This window comes from Mytilus galloprovincialis, chromosome 14 (assembly GCF_965363235.1).
Source record: "Mytilus galloprovincialis chromosome 14, xbMytGall1.hap1.1, whole genome shotgun sequence".
Classification (NCBI taxonomy): Eukaryota; Metazoa; Mollusca; class Bivalvia; order Mytilida; family Mytilidae; genus Mytilus; species Mytilus galloprovincialis.
In genome coordinates, this window is record NC_134851.1 from 19,569,460 (window position 1) to 19,588,036 (window position 18,577).

Genomic DNA, 18,577 nt, shown 5'->3' on the forward strand with positions numbered 1-18,577 from the left:
TAGCAGTATGCACCGTCATTTATTGTTAACCTTGCATTACATAGTAATTAATTGACTGGCTAATACTGAATCACGTGTCATAGTTGAATTTCTATGCTGAAGCCCTCATAGAATAACCTTTACTCGGGTTGACCATTTTGGATATTCACCTCCTCAGCGGGCCATAATTGTATATAAGTGTTTTATTCTGATTAGTTACAACTTCTGGTGTCTCCGGTTTGTTTAGAGCAAACCAGGTACAATCATATGCTTATAAGGTAATAGTCAGTCGAGATATAGGTCGCAGTAATTCGTTTTGATCTTATAAGATACTCGTATTATTTCAGACTGACATGGTTTTCTTTATCTTGTATGTTTGATAATTTTCTTTTTTGTTGAATTGAACATGCTATTTTTCATTGTTTGTTTTTTGTTTTTTTGTTTTTACTATTTGTGTTATTATTTATTTATTTATTATTCAATCATAACGTTTTGTCACAATACAATATTTAAGATGAATTAGCATCCTCATGGAATTGATTACTAGTATATCATATAAATCTGAATTTAAAAAAAAGTAAAGTTTTTTTAAATTGAAATTTATTTAAAGTATTTTGGGTTTTTTTCTGTTATACATATCAATCCTATAAAAACAGTATTCACCTAAAACTTGGAACGTTCATAATTTATTATTGATATGCATTATATGAAATTGCTTACACAAATAAAAATGTTCAGCAGTTTTCCTTTGTTCTAAACTGGTTATTGCCCTTGGATCTAAGCGAGAAAACATGAACAAAACGCAATATGCGTCGATAGCTTAGGCGTATCTTTCTATGCTTCCACTACTCACTACATAAATTATATAGTCTTTGGTAATGTAAAGTCAAAGATAAAGGACACGTTCGATACATCAATAAAACATATCTATAAACAAGGAAACATGTTTCTAATTGATTGAAACACAGACAAGCTTTATCGGTCTACAAGTCATTTATAATGATAATAAAACTTCTGTAGTGTCAATTGCATCCTCATTTCACAATTCAGATTTGACTTTGATTTTCATCTGTTTATGTGATCATTCCTCAATCTACCATATTGATCTCTACATTAACTTATTGATATTCACCACTGTATCTCAAAGTTTTTTTTCTATAAATGAGTCACACCGGTTGAAAAACGGGGGTCATTGTACGTAATACCCTACTCATTGTGACATAGCATTTACCGGGAAAGCGCACGTTTTCGAAAGTCGCCTGCTGTTGTTCAATAACTAGGTACATGTATGATTGCCAAGTCCACGTTTCTGACTAAACATTTGTTTGTTAAACACTAAGAAAACCAGAGGATTCATCAGACTGTTGACGGGAGCCAGAACATGGAGGAATTTGTATATTGTACTTCCTGGTTTTATAAGATCATACACACTCAATATCTGTGCAATATTTAGTGGTGCTGTACTGGATATGTAAACTGAAATGGTAAGGAAAAAGTAAAATAAAAAAGATACTGAACTCAAAACGGAAAGTTCCTAATCAAATCAAAATCTCAAACACATCAAACTAATGGTAAACAACTTTCATGTTCCTTACTTAGTATAGGCATTTTCTTATGTAAAAAATAGTGGATTAAATCTGGTTTATAGCTACCTAAACCACTCACTTGTATGACAGATATATAAAAGTTATAAAAATATAGAAGCTTTATCAATAAAAAGATATGTCAAACTCACATGATATAAGGTTTTAAGAAGAAAAAATGTTACTTAAAAAAACAACCACCGCAAGACCACCACTCCCACCACCACCCAATAAAAGCTAAAAAAAAAATAAGCCTAGCTTATATCGAAAAAACTGCTTTCTGACAAATGAAATGATTTAGAATTATACAACTAAAGGCTAAATAAACTTATTTGCATGTCAACAAAACGTCGACACACACACACATACCATTGTTAACTTCTTTTAATTCTGTTCGTTTGTTTTTTGTTTTGTTTTTAATTTTAATTAAAAATTACGTCTTTAAATTTGAATGTTGTTATGCATTTTAGGAATTTGCATTCACCATGTCAACTCGTTCACCTAACACATATTTTCGCCTCACTTTTCAGAAACGACATCATGGTTAGAATAATGATGAGTTGTTTTCATTAGGGCGCTTTTCAATTATGTCTAACAATTTATTTCTGCATGCCGATACTTGTATTGTTTGCTTACATCCACTTCATTTGGCCCTTCATGGCAATCATACCGCATATCCTTATTTGTATATTTTGCCTTGCTCTACACAAGTAACTTTAATAAAATGACGTCATATGTAACCAACAACCTGGCAGTGATGAATTATGAGCTCTTTTTTTATCTGTCAGACCACTGCTGGTGTGATATGCTTTTTTCATGAGAACTCGTTCATTTTTGTAAAGGTCTTGAATTATTTCACATCACTGTTTATAGGTTATATTCAATTCTTAAATTATGTGCACATTTATTCTACTGACAATAAAGTTTAACTCACCTATAACTACTACTAATAGCAGCTTTATTGTCTTCTTTTTGGCTCTTGAAATTACCTTTGTTTGGTTTACTCTTATTGTCTGCGGGTTAATGTTTGCTGAACCTAAAACAAGTTAAAATACATTTTCTGATTTCTCATTTTTTGTAGTTAGTATATAATTTAAATATGTGGTTGAATGAATAATTTGTTTATGTTTGTGTTTTTTGGATCACATAGACGGACTTAGTGTTAATAGGGTGCATAACAATAAAATTCAGAGTTCAGACAGGGATGTTTTGCTCTTTTCATATGTGTCATAATGATTGTTTATTTTGTTCACACATAGCTTTGAATCTTAAGTTTTATCTACCGTTTTCTACACAAGTAAATACCTGTTGCAGGTCAGGAATATGAAGTTGTTGTCTAATCGCGTGATGTGTTTGAGCTTTTGATTTTTACATTTTTATTAGGGTCTTTCCAATTTGTTTTTTCCTCGGAGTTTAGTATTTTTGTGATTTTACTTTTTCAGATATCTTGATTCTATCCTATTTGCATTTATGTAACATTGGCAGCCGAAGTGCCAGGTTAAGTTGAAATATCTTTTCAGTGTACAAATCAGAAATCTGTTAACACCTCCTGGAATTGATTTTTTTAAACGTCTTATTAATACTGATTTAAGTTTATACGGTCATATTGGACAAATATATTTGTACAAAAAAAGTTTCAATTTAATTCAGCACTACAATGTTTTTTGAAGACATTTGGTCTTTTTGTAATTTTTGGTCCTCAGTGCTCTTCAACTTCGTAATTTATTTGACCTTTTTATCATTTTTCTTATTCGAGCGTCACTGATGAATATTTTGAAGAGGAAACGCACGTCTGGCGTAAATAGGTGTAATTCTGGTATCTATGATGAGTTCGTTCTTAAAGTTCAATATAAAAATGTGTTTGCATTTGTAAGTGCCCTACCAAAATTGAACGTGGACCCCAAAACAAGGATACTGGGCTGCTTAGGGTTATTTTATACTAGTATCATCTTTTATATAATGGTAGAATTATAAAAACAAAAAAATATAAACAAGATCACAACATAGTTCTTATACAAATAAGAAAATGTGTTGTATTTATCTTTGAACAATGCTTCTTGCTCTGTGTGATACATCTCATTTTTGTGTCACATTTGAGTTTGTAGTTTTAACCAAAGCGCCTAAATACATGTTGCAATATCCTTTAACTCTACTTTTCGCTATATAGATGATGTTCTTTCACTAAATAATTCAAAATTTGGTGACTATGTGGAACGCATCTATCCAATCGAGCTAGAGATAAAGGATACTACAGATAAAGTTAAGTCGGCCTCATATCTTGACTTACATCTAGAAATTGACAATGGGGATCGGTTGAAAACAAAACTTTACGACAAAAGAGATGATTTCAGCTTTCCAATTGTGAACTTTCCATTTCTAAGTAGCAACATTCCAGCAGCACCTGCATACGGGGTATATATCTCCCAATTGATACGATATTCCCGTGCTTGCATTTCCTATCATGATTTTCTTGATAGATGGTTGCTGCTCACAAGGAAGCTATTAAACCAAGAGTTCCAAATGGTGAAGTTGAAATCATCCCTTCGTAAATTTTACGGACGCCATCACGAGTTGGTTGACCGTAATGGAATAACCGTTTCACAAATGATATCGGATATGTTCCTTACGTCGTAACTACAATCCCCTTCCCTTTCATGAATTAGGCCATTTACCGGATTTCTTATCACATAAGCAACACGACGGGTGCCGCATGTGGAGCAGGATCTGCTTACCCTTCCGGAGCACCTGAGATCACCCCTAGTTTTTTGGTGGGGTTCGTGTTGCTTATTCTTTAGTTTTCTATGTTGTGTCGTGTGTGCTGTTGTTTGTTTGTCTTTTTTATTTTTAGCCATGGCGTTGTCAGTTTGATTTAGATTTATGAGTTTGACTGTCCCTTTGGTATATTTCGTCCCCCTTGCTGAGCTTTGGACCAAAATATAGGATGATATATATGAACATACATTATTTCATTTGTGAAATAACATGGTCCCTGTTCAAATTTGATAGGGCACATACAAATGCATGATCATTTTCAAATGTTCTTATTTGTATAAGAATTACTATGTGTTCTTCTTTATATTTTGTGTTTGTATAATTCTACCGTTATATTAAACCTGGTTTACAATGTCACTAAACAGCCCAGTAATGTTTGTTTATGGATTGAATTATTAAAAAAACTTAACATTGGCTCCACCGTTTCAATGTTATTGCAATTTACTTAATAGTTATTATATGGTACTCACCTTTTGACAGCCGAGGCTGGTTCAATGTCATGAAATTTGTTGCTTTTTCTCTTCGCCATATGACCCGTATCATCCAGACATAAGAAACCGTAATGACACATACGGGTATTACAATACTAATAAACACCTCACCAACAACTACAGCCTGTAAGTACAATAAATCATTACACATACGGGTATTACAATACTATTTAACCCCGCACACACAACTACAGCCTGTGAATCAAAATAAGTATTAAATTGAATACTGTTAATCAACTAGTTTTGAGATTTTTGCGAGTAGAAAATTAACGCGAATATGTCAAAATTGAATCTTTTTTATGAAATGTATCGAGTAAATTTGAAAATCGCGAAAACTAATAGCCACAAGGTTGGCCTGCAGAGATAATTTGGTTTTACAGTATTTGATACTTGTTTTTTTTTTTATGATGTATATATGTTTATAGTCTTTGGATGATTTGTTATCACATAAGCAACACGACGGGTGCCACATGTGGAGCAGGATCTGCTTACCCTTCTGGAGCACCTGAGATCACCCCTAGTTTTTTGGTGGGGTTCGTGTTGTTTATTCTTTAGTTTTCTATGTTGTGTCGTATGTGTTGTTGTTTGTTTGTCCTTATCATTTTTAGCCATGGCGTTGTCAGTTTGTTTTAGATTTATGAGTTTGACTGTCCCTTTGGTATCTTTCGTCCCTCTTTTGTAACTTAAAAGCCTTTAATTTTGTTTATCATACATGTGTCATCTTGTTAAAAACGTTGCAAACACGTCATACATTTTAATATAGAGAAGCATTACAACTTTACAAAATCACAAAAACATGAGAAACAATAACAGATATGTGTATAGGGTGTTATTAGATGCCGTTAGCAGGAACGCGGTATTACAATGAATGTCACCAGTGCGAATGGAATTTGTTTCAATTCTAGCGTTCGGATCATACTGCTAGTATACTCTATCATGTCTATTTTGCCCCCTCAGAAATCAACCGTTATCGTTAGGATAATCAAACATGTTATCATAGAGCATCACTTAAGAATTAAGTGTCAAATGCATATCTGCTGAAGTTAAAATGGTACTGTTTATGTTATCATCATTACAAATTTATGTCTAATAAGGCAACTTAGTGGCTGGGGATTGATTGTTTCATTGTATAGTTGTGTATATCCTTGTATAATGTTCAATCAGTATGTGACACAATGATATTTCTTTTTTTTTTATTTTATATGCCTGATAAGCTATTTTTTACTTTATATATTTTGAACTTTTGAAACAATTGTTATTTGTTCATTGCTGATGTAGCATTAAGATACTACTTACATAAATACCATTTCCAAAATTATGTCGACATATGTATCCATCAATTCCGTCTTTAGAACTGTAGTAGTACGTTATATGCATCGCGTAAGGTATGGCTATTAGTACAGCGACACTCCAAGCACTAATTATAAGTCCATATCTATACGTTTTCCCTGTCGTATATGAAGATACCGGACGAACAATCACAAACACTCTATCTACGGTTAATACTAATATAAGAAAAGTTGATGCATTGATGACTAAATTTGTGAAATATCCATAAAATATAAAACACGAATGTTTCTCCCAGCTTTCTAAGAATCGATCAAAAATACATTCCGGCATTACATATAGAAGACCAACACAAAGATCTGAAAAAGAAGAGTGTAAATGTAAAAGCCTACGTGCACTTTGATTATCATTATGACTAATGTTTGTCTTAAATATAGCTTAATTTGTTCTCTTTCAAGCTGCTGTTTTGTTATTGTACTGTTACACATCACATCCCAGGTAAGGAGAAAAAGAGATAGAGGATACACGCTCACATAAATGTTAACCCTTTCCCCCTCACGCATTCTGTATACGCATATTTCAAGTCAGAAACCTGTTATTCGGGTGATTTCTTGCATTATGTCATATTCGTGTTTTGTTTTTATTAGAAATTTGGCCACTAGGATTCTGGTTTGAATCTTTTATCCTCTTATCATCTCTTAGCCTTTGAGAGTTAACTTTACCGTATGGTGAGTGAACATTATAGTTTAAATCTTTTAACATCGTATCATCTCTTAGCCTTTGAGGGTTAACTCTACCGTATGGTGAGTAAACACTATAGTTTAAATCTTTTATCATCTTATCATCTCTTAGCCTTTGAGAGTTAACTTTACCGTATGGTGAGTGAACATTACAGTTTAAATCTTTTAACATCTTATTATCTCTTAGCCTTTGAGAGTTAACTCTACCGTATGGTGAGTAAACACTTTAGTTTAAATCTTTTAACATCTTTTCATCTCTCAGCTTTTGAGAGTTAACTCTACCGTATGGTGAGTGAACATTATACATGTAGTTTAAATCTTTTAACATCTTATTATCTCTTAGCCTTTGAGAGTTAACTCTACCGTATGGTGAGTAAACATTATAGTTTAAATCTTTTAACATCTTACCATCTCTCAGCTTTTGAGAGTTAACTCTACCGTATGGTGAGTGAACATTATAGTATAACTCTTTTATCATCTTATCATCTCTTAGCCTTTCAGAGTTAACTCTACCGTATGGTGAGTGTACATTATCGTTTAAATCTTTTAACATCTTATTATCTCTTAGCCTTTGAGAGTTTACTCTACCGTATGGTGAGTGAACATTATAGTTTAAATCTTTTAACATCTAATTATCTCTTAGCTTTTGAGAGTTAACTCTACCGTATGGTGAGTGAACATTACAGTTTAAATCTTTTAACATCGTATCAACTCTTAGCCTTTGAGAGTTAACTCTATTGTATGGTGAGTAAACATTATCGTTTAAATCTTTTAACGCCTATGTTGATACTTAAAAATTCCAAAAATCTTTTAGAGTACATACATTCTAACTCTCTTTCATCTTGTAACAGTATTAAAACATTTGACTTTTCTACTCTTTACACTAGCACTCCACATTCCAAACTAAAAGACAAACTGAAAGAGTTGGTATTGCTTTGCTTTATAAAAAATAATGGCCAACGTAGATACAAGTATCTTGTCTTAGGACGGGATAAATCCTACTTTGTAAAGGACCACTCTAATTCAAACAAAAAATTCTCTGAAACTGATATTATCAAGATGCTTGATTTCTTGATTGACAACATATTTGTTATGTTCGGAGGACGTGTTTTTCAACAGATTGTCGGCATTCCAATGGGAACAAGCTGTTCCCCTCTACTTGCCGACTTGTTTCTTTATTATTATGAGGCTGACTTCATGCAGGAACTTCTTAGTAAGAAAGATAAGAAGTTAGCAATATCCTTTAACTCTACTTTCCGCTATATAGATGATGTTCTTTCACTAAATAATTCAAAATTTGGTGACTATGTGGAACGCATCTATCCAATCGAGCTAGAGATAAAGGATACCACAGATACAGTTAAGTCGGCCTCATATCTTGACTTACATCTAGAAATTGACAATGAGGGTCGGTTGAAACAAAACTTTACGACAAAAGAGATGATTTCAGCTTTCCAATTGTGAACTTTCCATTTCTAAGTAGTAACATTCCAGCAGCACCTGCATACGGGTTATATATCTCCCAATTGATACGATATTCCCGTGCTTGCATTTCCTATCATGATTTTCTTGATAGAGGGTTGCTGCTCACAAGGAAGCTATTAAACCAAGAGTTCCAAATGGTGAAGTTGAAATCATCCCTTCGTAAATTTTACGGACGCCATCACGAGTTCGTTGACCGTTATGGAATAACCGTTTCACAAATGATATCGGATATGTTCCTTCCGTCGTAACTACAATCCCCTTCCCTTTCATAAATGTGACCTACCGAATTAGACTATTTACCGGATTTGTTATCACATAAGCAACACGACGGGTGCCACATGTGGAGCAGGATCTCCTTACCCTTCCGGAGTACCTGAGATCACCCCTAGTTTTTTTTTGGGGGGGGGGGGGGGGGGTTCGTGTGGTTTATTCTTTAGTTTTCTATGTTGTGTCATGTGTGCTGTTGTTTGTTCGTCTTTTTCATTTTTAGCCATGGCGTTGTCAATTTGTTTAAGATTTATGAGTTTGACTGTCCCTTTGGTATCGTTCGTCCCTCTTTTATCATCTCTTAGCCTTTGAGAGTTAACTCTACCGTATAGTGAGTGAACATTATAGTTTAAATCTTTTATCATCTTATTATCTCTTAGCTTTTGAGAGTTAACTCTACCGTATGGTGAGTAAACATTATAGTTTAAATCTTTTAACATCTTATCATCTCTTAGCCTTTGAGAGTTAACTCTACCGTATGGTGAGTGAACATTATAGTTTCAATCTTTTATCATCTTATCATCTCTAAGCCTTTGAGAGCTAACTTTACCGTATGGTGAGTAAACATTATAGGTTAAATCTTTTATCATCTTATTATCTCTTAGCTTTTGAGAGTTAACTCTACCGTATGGTGAGTAAACATTATAGTTTAACTCTTTTAACATCTTATTATCTCTTAGCTTTTGAGAGTTAACTCTACCGTATGGTGAGTGAACATTATAGTTTAAATCTTTTAACATCTTATCATCTCTAAGCCTTTGAGAGTTAACTCTACCGTAAGGTGAGTAAACATTATAGTTTAAATCTTTTAACATCTTATTATCTCTTAGCCTTTGAGAGTTAACTCTACCGTATGGTGAGTGAACATTATAGTTTAAATCTTTTAACATCTTATCATCTCTTAGCCTTTGAGAGATAACTCTACCGTATGGTGAGTAAACATTATAATTTAACTCTTTTAACATCTTATTATCTCTTAGCTTTTGAGAGTTAACTCTACCGTATGGTGAGTGAACATTATAGTTTAAATCTTTTAACATCTTATCATCTCTAAGCCTTTGAGAGTTAACTCTACCGTATGGTGAGTAAACATTATAGTTTTGTCTTATATCTACATCATTTGGACTAATGGATATCTATCGGATAAGAACCTCCTTTTTTATTTATTTGTATTTGAAGTCAGTGAATTGTTTCAAGAGTTGTTGACCATTATGAAATACCTTTTCACAGATGATATAGGATATGTTCCTTGTTTTGTATCTACAATCCCGTTCCCCTTTCCTCGAATGTGACGTACCGTAATAAGATTATTAATTTACAGGATATGTAATTATATTAGCAACACGACAGGTGACACATGTGGAGCAGGATCTGCTTACCATTCCAGAGCACCTGAGATCAAATCCCAGTTTTTGTGGGGTTCGTGTTGATTAGTTTTAGTTTTCTATGTTGTGCCTTGGATACTACTGTTTGTTTGTCCTTTTCTTTTTTAACCATGGCGTTTTCATTTTCTTTTTGATCTATGGGTTGAAATGTCCCTCTGGTATCTTTTCACCACTCTTTTATTTGAAATATTTGAGCCCAACAACAACTGTTATATATTCTACGTTCCTGGTAAATATAAACCAAGAAAAACGCTTCGGATGCATCAAATTTATAACATGTTGTTTTCCTTTTTTACAAATATCAAAATTTATATCAAGAACGAAAAAAAATCAATTTTAAGAAATGTTTCAACAAAGCATAAAAATAAACAAGAGGAAGATTACTTTCGATATTTACCGTTTCCTATTTTGCGATTCCAAAGTTATGGAACAAAATCATGAAAAGTTTCTAAAATGACTCTCATATACTCGACTTTCTTTGCCTTGATACAAGATTTCTGAATACTTAAACAGTGTTAGATTTGATCAAAGCACAGCTACCTTTAGGGAAATTAATTTTTACCTTATAGAATTTGACTCTTGGAATTTCTAAAACAATCCGATTTATGTCGGGAAGAAAGATTCAGTCTTTACCATTCGGCATTCTATCACTCGGAACAAACACATACAATATTTCTTATTTTGTATTTCATCAGTAATTGGAATTTGATATATTTATACTTTGCACATCCTAAAACCAACCAAAAAGTCGTTTCTTAATAATCAATCATTCTGTGTCTATTAGAGGATTATCGGTGTTATACTTCATGTGTTACAGCTATAATTGAATATAATCTCCAAAAACAAATTATCGACTTTTGAATTAGGATTATGTAATTTTTGACATGTAACCTTTTCCGTGGTGAGGTATCCTTCTATCAAGTCAAGTAAGAGCAAAGTAAAATAGTAAAATCGGTACAATATATTTTTGTGAAAAATTAACTGCTTTACATTTTCTTTACACGACAAAATCATCGACAAACAGTACACTCAAATTACACCGATTATTTGTTTGATTTTACTTATTTTGGTTCTTACTTGAACAACTACCAGAATATCCTACCACTGAAAAGGTAACCTGTCAAAAAATATATAATCCGGAGTCAAAAGTTGGTTACATGAAAAAAAAGTCTATTGGTACAAAGATACCAAGATGGGATATGATTGTTGATACAGTGAAACCTGATTAAACCGATCCCTGAATAAACCGGAAACCTGTCTAATCCACACTTGTTCTGAAGACCAATTATATCACATTTTATGCATTGTGAACCTGATGAAACCGAATACCTGCCAAAACCGAACAAAATCTCTAGTCCCTAAAGGGTTCGGTTTAGTCAAGTTTTACTGTAATCATATCCAGGTTTGTTACCTGTAACTAGAAACTTTACTCAATCAAAGAACCCTGAGGACATGATTGTTTACATTTTCAGATAAAAAAAAAGTATTATTAGTGTTCCAATAAAGAGATATATATGTCATACTATATAAGGTACAGGTGTTATGTAATACTGAGAAGCGGGACGGTGGCAAATAGAAAATGAAAGCAGCTATTCATGAGATATGAGGTCTACAACTGTTTCTGATTGTTGTTCGAAGCTGAATGACAACAGTTAAGTCTGATGGTAAAAAAAACAGTTGACTTCAATCAAGGATATAACTGGTTTTTATACTGTTGGAGGTTGCTTATGTTAAGTCACTGGAACAAATGAAATATAAGCACAATCAGAAATGTTGAAATATGAATGTCCCCACATTATTAATACTAAGCGTACTGAAAATGTCTACTTTTATCTTATTGTCTTTAAGAAGCTTTTGTATGAGCAAATATAAGCCAAATAAATAGCTAGAATTTGGAATTATGAAAACTATCAATTTTATAGGATACCATAGCTCCAGTCATAATATGCAAGACAGGTCTAACTTTCTACAGGGGCGATGAAAGAGAATATTGATCAGTATTAGGAGTTTTGTTTTTACATCCTGTTGTGATTTAACATCTGGATCTCATAGGTTTTAAAAAAAAGCAGACATAGTAATATCTGTGGAAGTTTTAAGTTTTTATTCGGATAGACGTGCGAAAGATAATGTTGCTAATATTGAAAACGTGATTTGTCATCCTTGGGAATGGTTTAGTAACGAAGTCCTCCATTTGTAAAAAATCCACATTGGTAAGGAAATAGTTTGCAAAGGGAGAATGTGCATAAAATATCTGTTGAGAAAAATATCCTTTTAATCTTCTGACAGTCATTGCTTACAGGTTTATAATATTACAATATAAAAGTGATAGCACAAGGATTGGGCACAAGTTTGGACAGATAATTAAAATGTGGATAATTCAAGTAGAATTCATAAATTTCAGGCCGAATGTTTAACAAGGAAATTGTTCTGCGAATGACGTAACGACTATAGACACAAATTGAAGAAAAGACATAAATTTTTGGCTGCACTCGGATGTAAGGCTTTTATACATCTTCAAATTCAAGAACTCAACAGCTGTCGCACCTAGAAAAAAGATTGATTCTGTTGGTATTTGCTATTCCATGACTATGTTTAAAAGTTATTTGACACAAAAGTGTAATGTTTACATCATTTAAGTTGTCATTCTGAGAGCATGTCGGGCGGAAACTTCTATAAACTTTTAAGTATAAGGAGGTCTGAGAAGCATTCATGGCATTTGATAAGTTCTTCGAATTATTTATTACCCAAGCGCTGCAACATAAAAAGGCGTTTAAACCAAAACGTCCATTAAAGACCAATAAAACACGTCTACAACTTATTGTAATACAGCTTAATCCAGGAAAGTGTGGGTACCGATAACATTACATTTGTTTTTGCTTTGTTATTTTTAATATACCTGCTACTGCTAAGTGTTGAACAAAGAAAGTCATTCTTGATTGTTTGTCACGCCTTGCTAGAAGAATGATGACTGCAAGATTCAATGATATAATACCAATCATCTCCAATAATGAAATCCATTTTGTTACTTTCGAATAATCCTGGATAGATATATAAAAAAAAAGTATAGCATAAAGTTCAATGTATTTAGATTTGAAAAATACCGTAATAAAATTAAAATTAAAATATTTTTTTTTTAATTTTAAAATCATTTCATAAAATGTACTAATGGAAATCTCAAGGAATGTAGTCCCCAGCAAAATATCATATCAAATAAGCTTTTGCATATAACATTTACAATATGATATTCATATTCACATCATATCAACATGTTTTAATCCAGATATGCACGAAACGTATGTCCTAGATATTCAACACTAGTTTACTTATCTATTCATTAAATAAATTTCAGTAAATGATTGCATATGATATGGTTGGTTGACGAATTGTTGGTGTGTTAAAACCATGCGTTTGTAGTTAAACCTTTCTCGTTTCGTTAACCCTTTTTTACTAGTTTGTTTTCCAAATTTCCAAATTTGCATTCAGTTCAGCTTTTTATAAAACAGTTATGGCAATCATGAAAAGTTTATATCCAAAATTTTTAAATGTTTACTTTGTTCACACATCGTTGTCAATATACTAGTAATGGAATCGTATGCGACTGTCATTCATGAGAGAGATTTAGCTAGCTACAAAACCAGGTTTAATCCTCCGTTTTCTAAATATGAAAATGCATGTGAGACAATATCTGAAAAAGTCTAATTTCCATGTCCCGCACTTCACCAGCAATTATTTTTTTATTCGACCATCTTTTTTAAAAATTTTAAGTTTCAGTATAAACTAAATTATATAATGCACCATGGCCTGCCAATTAAACACTCATTCTTCTTTTTCTTCCAATAAAATATTGTAATTTAAATGTTCAACCCCCCTAAAATCATGTTGTCCCCTGTGTTTTTTTGAAAACTATATCATTCAAATAATATCCAAATTAATTAAACAGGCGTCCGATTCTCACATATATGATATATTATATAATAAACTTGCCCCTAATTTGTCTTTTTATGTTATAACTATAGCATGTAATAAAATTTTGCAAATTTTATCAGAAAAAAATTTGTCCCCAGGGATGATTTCCCTCCTGTTACCACTGGGTTTTTTTTACCTGTGGAAACGTTTACAAGACCAAGAGTTATTTTCCCATTATGTATTGTGAAGAGCATCATTTCCTGAATGCATTAGTACAAAGAAATAGTTGGAAAGGCGGCCAGGTTTGAAAATTCAAGCCCATCCAAGGTAAGAATTTATAGAAAAATACTTATTGGTGTTCTATCCTGTTACAGCCTTTTCTTAGACTTTCTGAAAATATTTTTAAGTGTGCACCACAGCATTAAGTGTGTTTTTATATCATCTTTTTAAAAGTTATATGTCACAGGAAATACACTTACATTTAATGTGATAAAAAGGACAAAAACTATCGCGTAATTCCTTTCTGTTACGTTCTGTCATGTTACCTGATAAAAAGTAACAGCATAATCATCATCAGTAACAGGAAGGATGTTCAAGACAATTTTACTGAAGAATCGAAAAGTTAATCTACTATATGCCAACCATTTCATTTAATATAAGTTATCACCACCATATTAAATAAATTTCAAAATAATATACAGTATATTGAATAAAAAAATAGGTTTTTTGCTTTTGATAACAGCAGAGAACATTGTGCAATTCTAGTATAGTAGATAGTAACAGGAAGGAATTTATTTTAGAATTTTTCATTACCTAGGCAGATTTTTCATCTTGCAAATACAGTTTCAAAGGATAAATGACATTGTTTGCTGTTATCTTCCAATTGTGACCAATTTAAAATGGTGTGTTTTTCTTAAACATTAAAGTAAAGCAGAAAAATCCTTTCTGTTACCAACTCTGTCCTGTTACCGTTGTGCTGTTACTCAAGATTCTTTCATGTTACCGACATATCTGACTATATTTACGTATATTTCTAAACCTTTTGTATTGCAAATGCTAAAATCAATAATTGGCATTTGATAAACTATTGCAGGATATACTAGTAAACCACAAATAGTGTCTTAAACTTATTCCTTATTCCCATTAGAAACTTTTTAAAATTGATTCACTTTGGTAACAGGAAAGAACTGGATTTTTTTTGTACCATTTTTAAAATAGCCATTGTTTCCTTATTAAACAATTGTTTGAATTACAGACAACAGTTCCTAGATCCCCAATGTGTGTTCTTCGATTTGTGCTATTAAAATACTGGGTCTAAAAAAAAATTTGTTGTTTTTTCTTATTTCCAAAAATTAGACTTTTTCAGATATTGTCTCATGTACCAAACCAGGAATATGACATGCAGTTCTTATCCATTCGCTCGATGTGTTAAAGCTTTTGATTTTCTGATACATAGAAACTTTTTGAATTTTCATCGGAGTTTGGTATTTTTGCACTTTTTGCATGAAGGCCATAATTGTTTATTATTACTTGATAATGTTTGTTTAAGTATACTTACGCTTTTACACAGATCGTCACCGGAACTGTTGTATAGTAACAAGGAATTGTTACCGCACTTTCCCATAATCTGTGAAATTAATTAAGATTATGTACTTTAAAGTAATCTATATATATTTTGTTCAACAAACGATAAGTGTATGATAGACAAGGGGAAAAGGGGAAAGCATGCATGTACAGTTAAAAAGGAAAAGACAACTTCAAGGTAGCAGAGAAAATTCAAGGGGCAACACTTAATAATAAATTAACAACTAAACGAGATCCTGAATCGCTTACCTTTCACTACTATGCCTTTAGAAATGTTCAAAGCCATCTTTTCAGTACTAAGCAAGATTATGTCCAGATTTTGTCAACCCATGTTTGCATAAGGACACACAAATCTATGTTTTCACAGAAAATTTCATTTTTATATTCTATTATATATGCAATTTAAAAAAAAAACAGCAGGTCTGCATTTCTATTTCTTATCAATTTGTGAACTATTGAGTATTTATCTTTTAAAATCGCTTCACTTGATCTATATGATTATCTTGGACTTAACGACTTCAATTTAAGATGATTGGTTATTGATGTATGCTACACTTTCAGACGGAGACTCTCGGTAAATATTTGTAAAGGCTATTACATGTGAAGGTGACCTTAAAGAAAGATTTTAGCACATTAGTTGCGTTTAAAAATAATAACTATAACAAGTGTTGATATTGCAAGTAATAGCAGATGTCAGCCGCCCAATTGGCACTGTTATGGCAACCATTTTAATAATTCCAATATCAAATGCGAGATATATATATATATATATATATATATATGTGTGTGTATAAAAATAAGTACGCCAGTTTAAATTTATATTCCAATCAGTTTGAAATAAATCAGAATATTTCAACGGCGGCCAATAATGGTATTCCAAATCAAAAGACTCATAACTTGTCAGTCTAAAATTAATTTTCATTACGTCTGGAATATTTAGAAATGTTTAAATGTTTTGTTGGTTTCCATGGCAGTGGTGATCATTTCAAAACTTTTAATGACAGTTATTTAAAGATTGTCACAATCGTCTGTCAATAATCAATAAACATGTATAAATTTGACATGTGCTTGGAAAGGGTTATTGGCAGTTAAGATCTTAGAAGAAATCAATCATTAAGATTTGTTGTATTAGCTCTGAGAAAGCTCTCAGACAAAATAGGTGGAAGTATGATTTTAGTGGGAGATATTATGGACATAATTGTGCAAATCGTGATACAAGCATGGAATTTGGTCTAAAGATTGACTAAATGATACTTATAAAAAATCCGCTGCTGGCCAGAAAAAAAAATCTATTTTTCAAGATGGCCATCACACATTTTGGAAATGACGTCATTACAAATTGGCAATAATTCGTTAATCCTTTGAAAGGTGTGTTATATGTAAAATCCAATGTTAATTTTGATAAAAAGTAAATGACAGTTCCTAAATTACGACTAGACAATACATTACTGAAACTAAAGGTGACTTCCGGTTTCAAAATGCCGGCAAAAAAGTCAAAAATTTCAATTTTTATACTTTCAAGCAACTTCACAAGGGATGTAAATCCTTGAAACATGTGTTATAGGTATAATCCAATGTTAGTTATGATAAAACGTTAAAAACAGTTCCTAAGTACGACAAAACAACACATAAATGAAGAAAAATAGTGATTTCCGGTTCAAAAATGGAGGCAAATACGTAGAAAATATTTTTATAATTACCATCAACTTAACAAGTGATAACACTCTTTGTTAAGTTTAAATGCCTAGTTTGGTAAGAAAGACAGGTTGCTCATTTTATAATTACCTGACAATTGCCTATACAACAACCCGTACAAGGAAGTTTTGAACGGTAGCATTTACAGTTACCAACACAGCTGGATTTTTGCCTCCACATTGCAAAAGTTCCTGACACGAGGATGCAACGGCAGTCACAGAAATCCATTTCGGTTTCAAACTGTCATTGATTCTTTCTTTCATCCAACCCCAGTGTTCATGAATTGGTACATGTACCTGTCGAAAACATGAATCAGGCTGAGCCCAAACAACTCCTCCTTGATTAACTTCTCTTTTGATGTGCTCTGGAAAAGCACCTCTTGTAGGCGGAATTGCATCACAATGCCGCTGCTTCCTGGCAAACAATTCACATCGTGCATCGCTTCATACTTAAGCAAAAAAAAACGTCCTTTACATCTGAAAAGCCTTACATTGTTAGCCTAGCTGACCTTTTCCCTTTCCCACGACAATTCGACAAAGTGTCACATCCAATGAATGCATGGACGAAAGGAAGAGCAGCTACACAAGGACCAAAAGCATTTGATATGTCACGTACCGGAATCCATCAAAAGTCTTTATTCCTTCCAAAACCTATCCACAATGTGTTCTACCTTGTTTTGCGATTACTGTTATTCTTGATACTATTACATCTGTGTCAGTACTAATTTTATTTTACAACACTTTTCATAATCATGCCGAACATGGACAAACATGCGTGTATCTGCTTCTTCATTATTTCAAGGGTTAGATAGGAAATATTCTTATTGAAATTGCAAAAGAACATTTTTACCATGAGTAACATACACATTTTAATTAGTCTCTTAAGAAGCAATTTTGTCAGCAAGAATCTTCAACAGTTTCATTTCGTTGTCATCTTCACAGAGAAAATTACTCCAAACCCTTGGCGTTCTACCAGAACAAACACCTTTCCATCTGTCACAAAAACCTTGCCTTTGTCTTGTCACAGCCTTTAAATTATTCATTTAGTAAACATCAAATACAATGTCTACTCTCGAATACTTTTCGATGCAAGATTTTTTATGTAAGGCAGTATGACATCATTTGCATAATCACGTCATATTTTTGTGACCTGGAATTAACCATTGCTGCCCCATCAACGATAAATGCGTCCGAATTTGGATCAGAAAATCTCAGAATGTTTCAAGTAAACCCATATGCAGCGATTTAAAACCACTATTTCAAGAAACATCCTGAGATAAAGACGGAGGAGAAATTTGGTTTTTATGGATAAAGAAATATCCCAAGTAAAACTGTCTACTGTGACAAGAAATGAAAAGTCTAGAAAAGATATCGCAATCACTTTTAAGGTTCTCTAGCTTTGTT

General features: G+C 32.6%; 1 protein-coding gene across 1 annotated transcript; it reads right to left on the reverse strand.

Moving 5' to 3' along the window:
• Window positions 1-200: 200 nt before the first annotated feature.
• On the reverse strand, window positions 201-15,530 carry LOC143059396 (cardioacceleratory peptide receptor-like). The gene is made up of 6 exons (XM_076232885.1): window positions 15,454-15,530; window positions 12,886-13,027; window positions 6,122-6,471; window positions 4,805-4,949; window positions 2,497-2,598; window positions 201-1,455 (listed from the first exon to the last, which is right to left on the reverse strand). Exons 1-6 carry the CDS (start codon window positions 15,517-15,519, stop codon window positions 1,256-1,258), a joined length of 1,005 nt encoding a protein of 334 aa, XP_076089000.1. The 5' UTR covers window positions 15,520-15,530; the 3' UTR covers window positions 201-1,255.
• Between the last annotated feature and the right edge of the window lie 3,047 nt (window positions 15,531-18,577).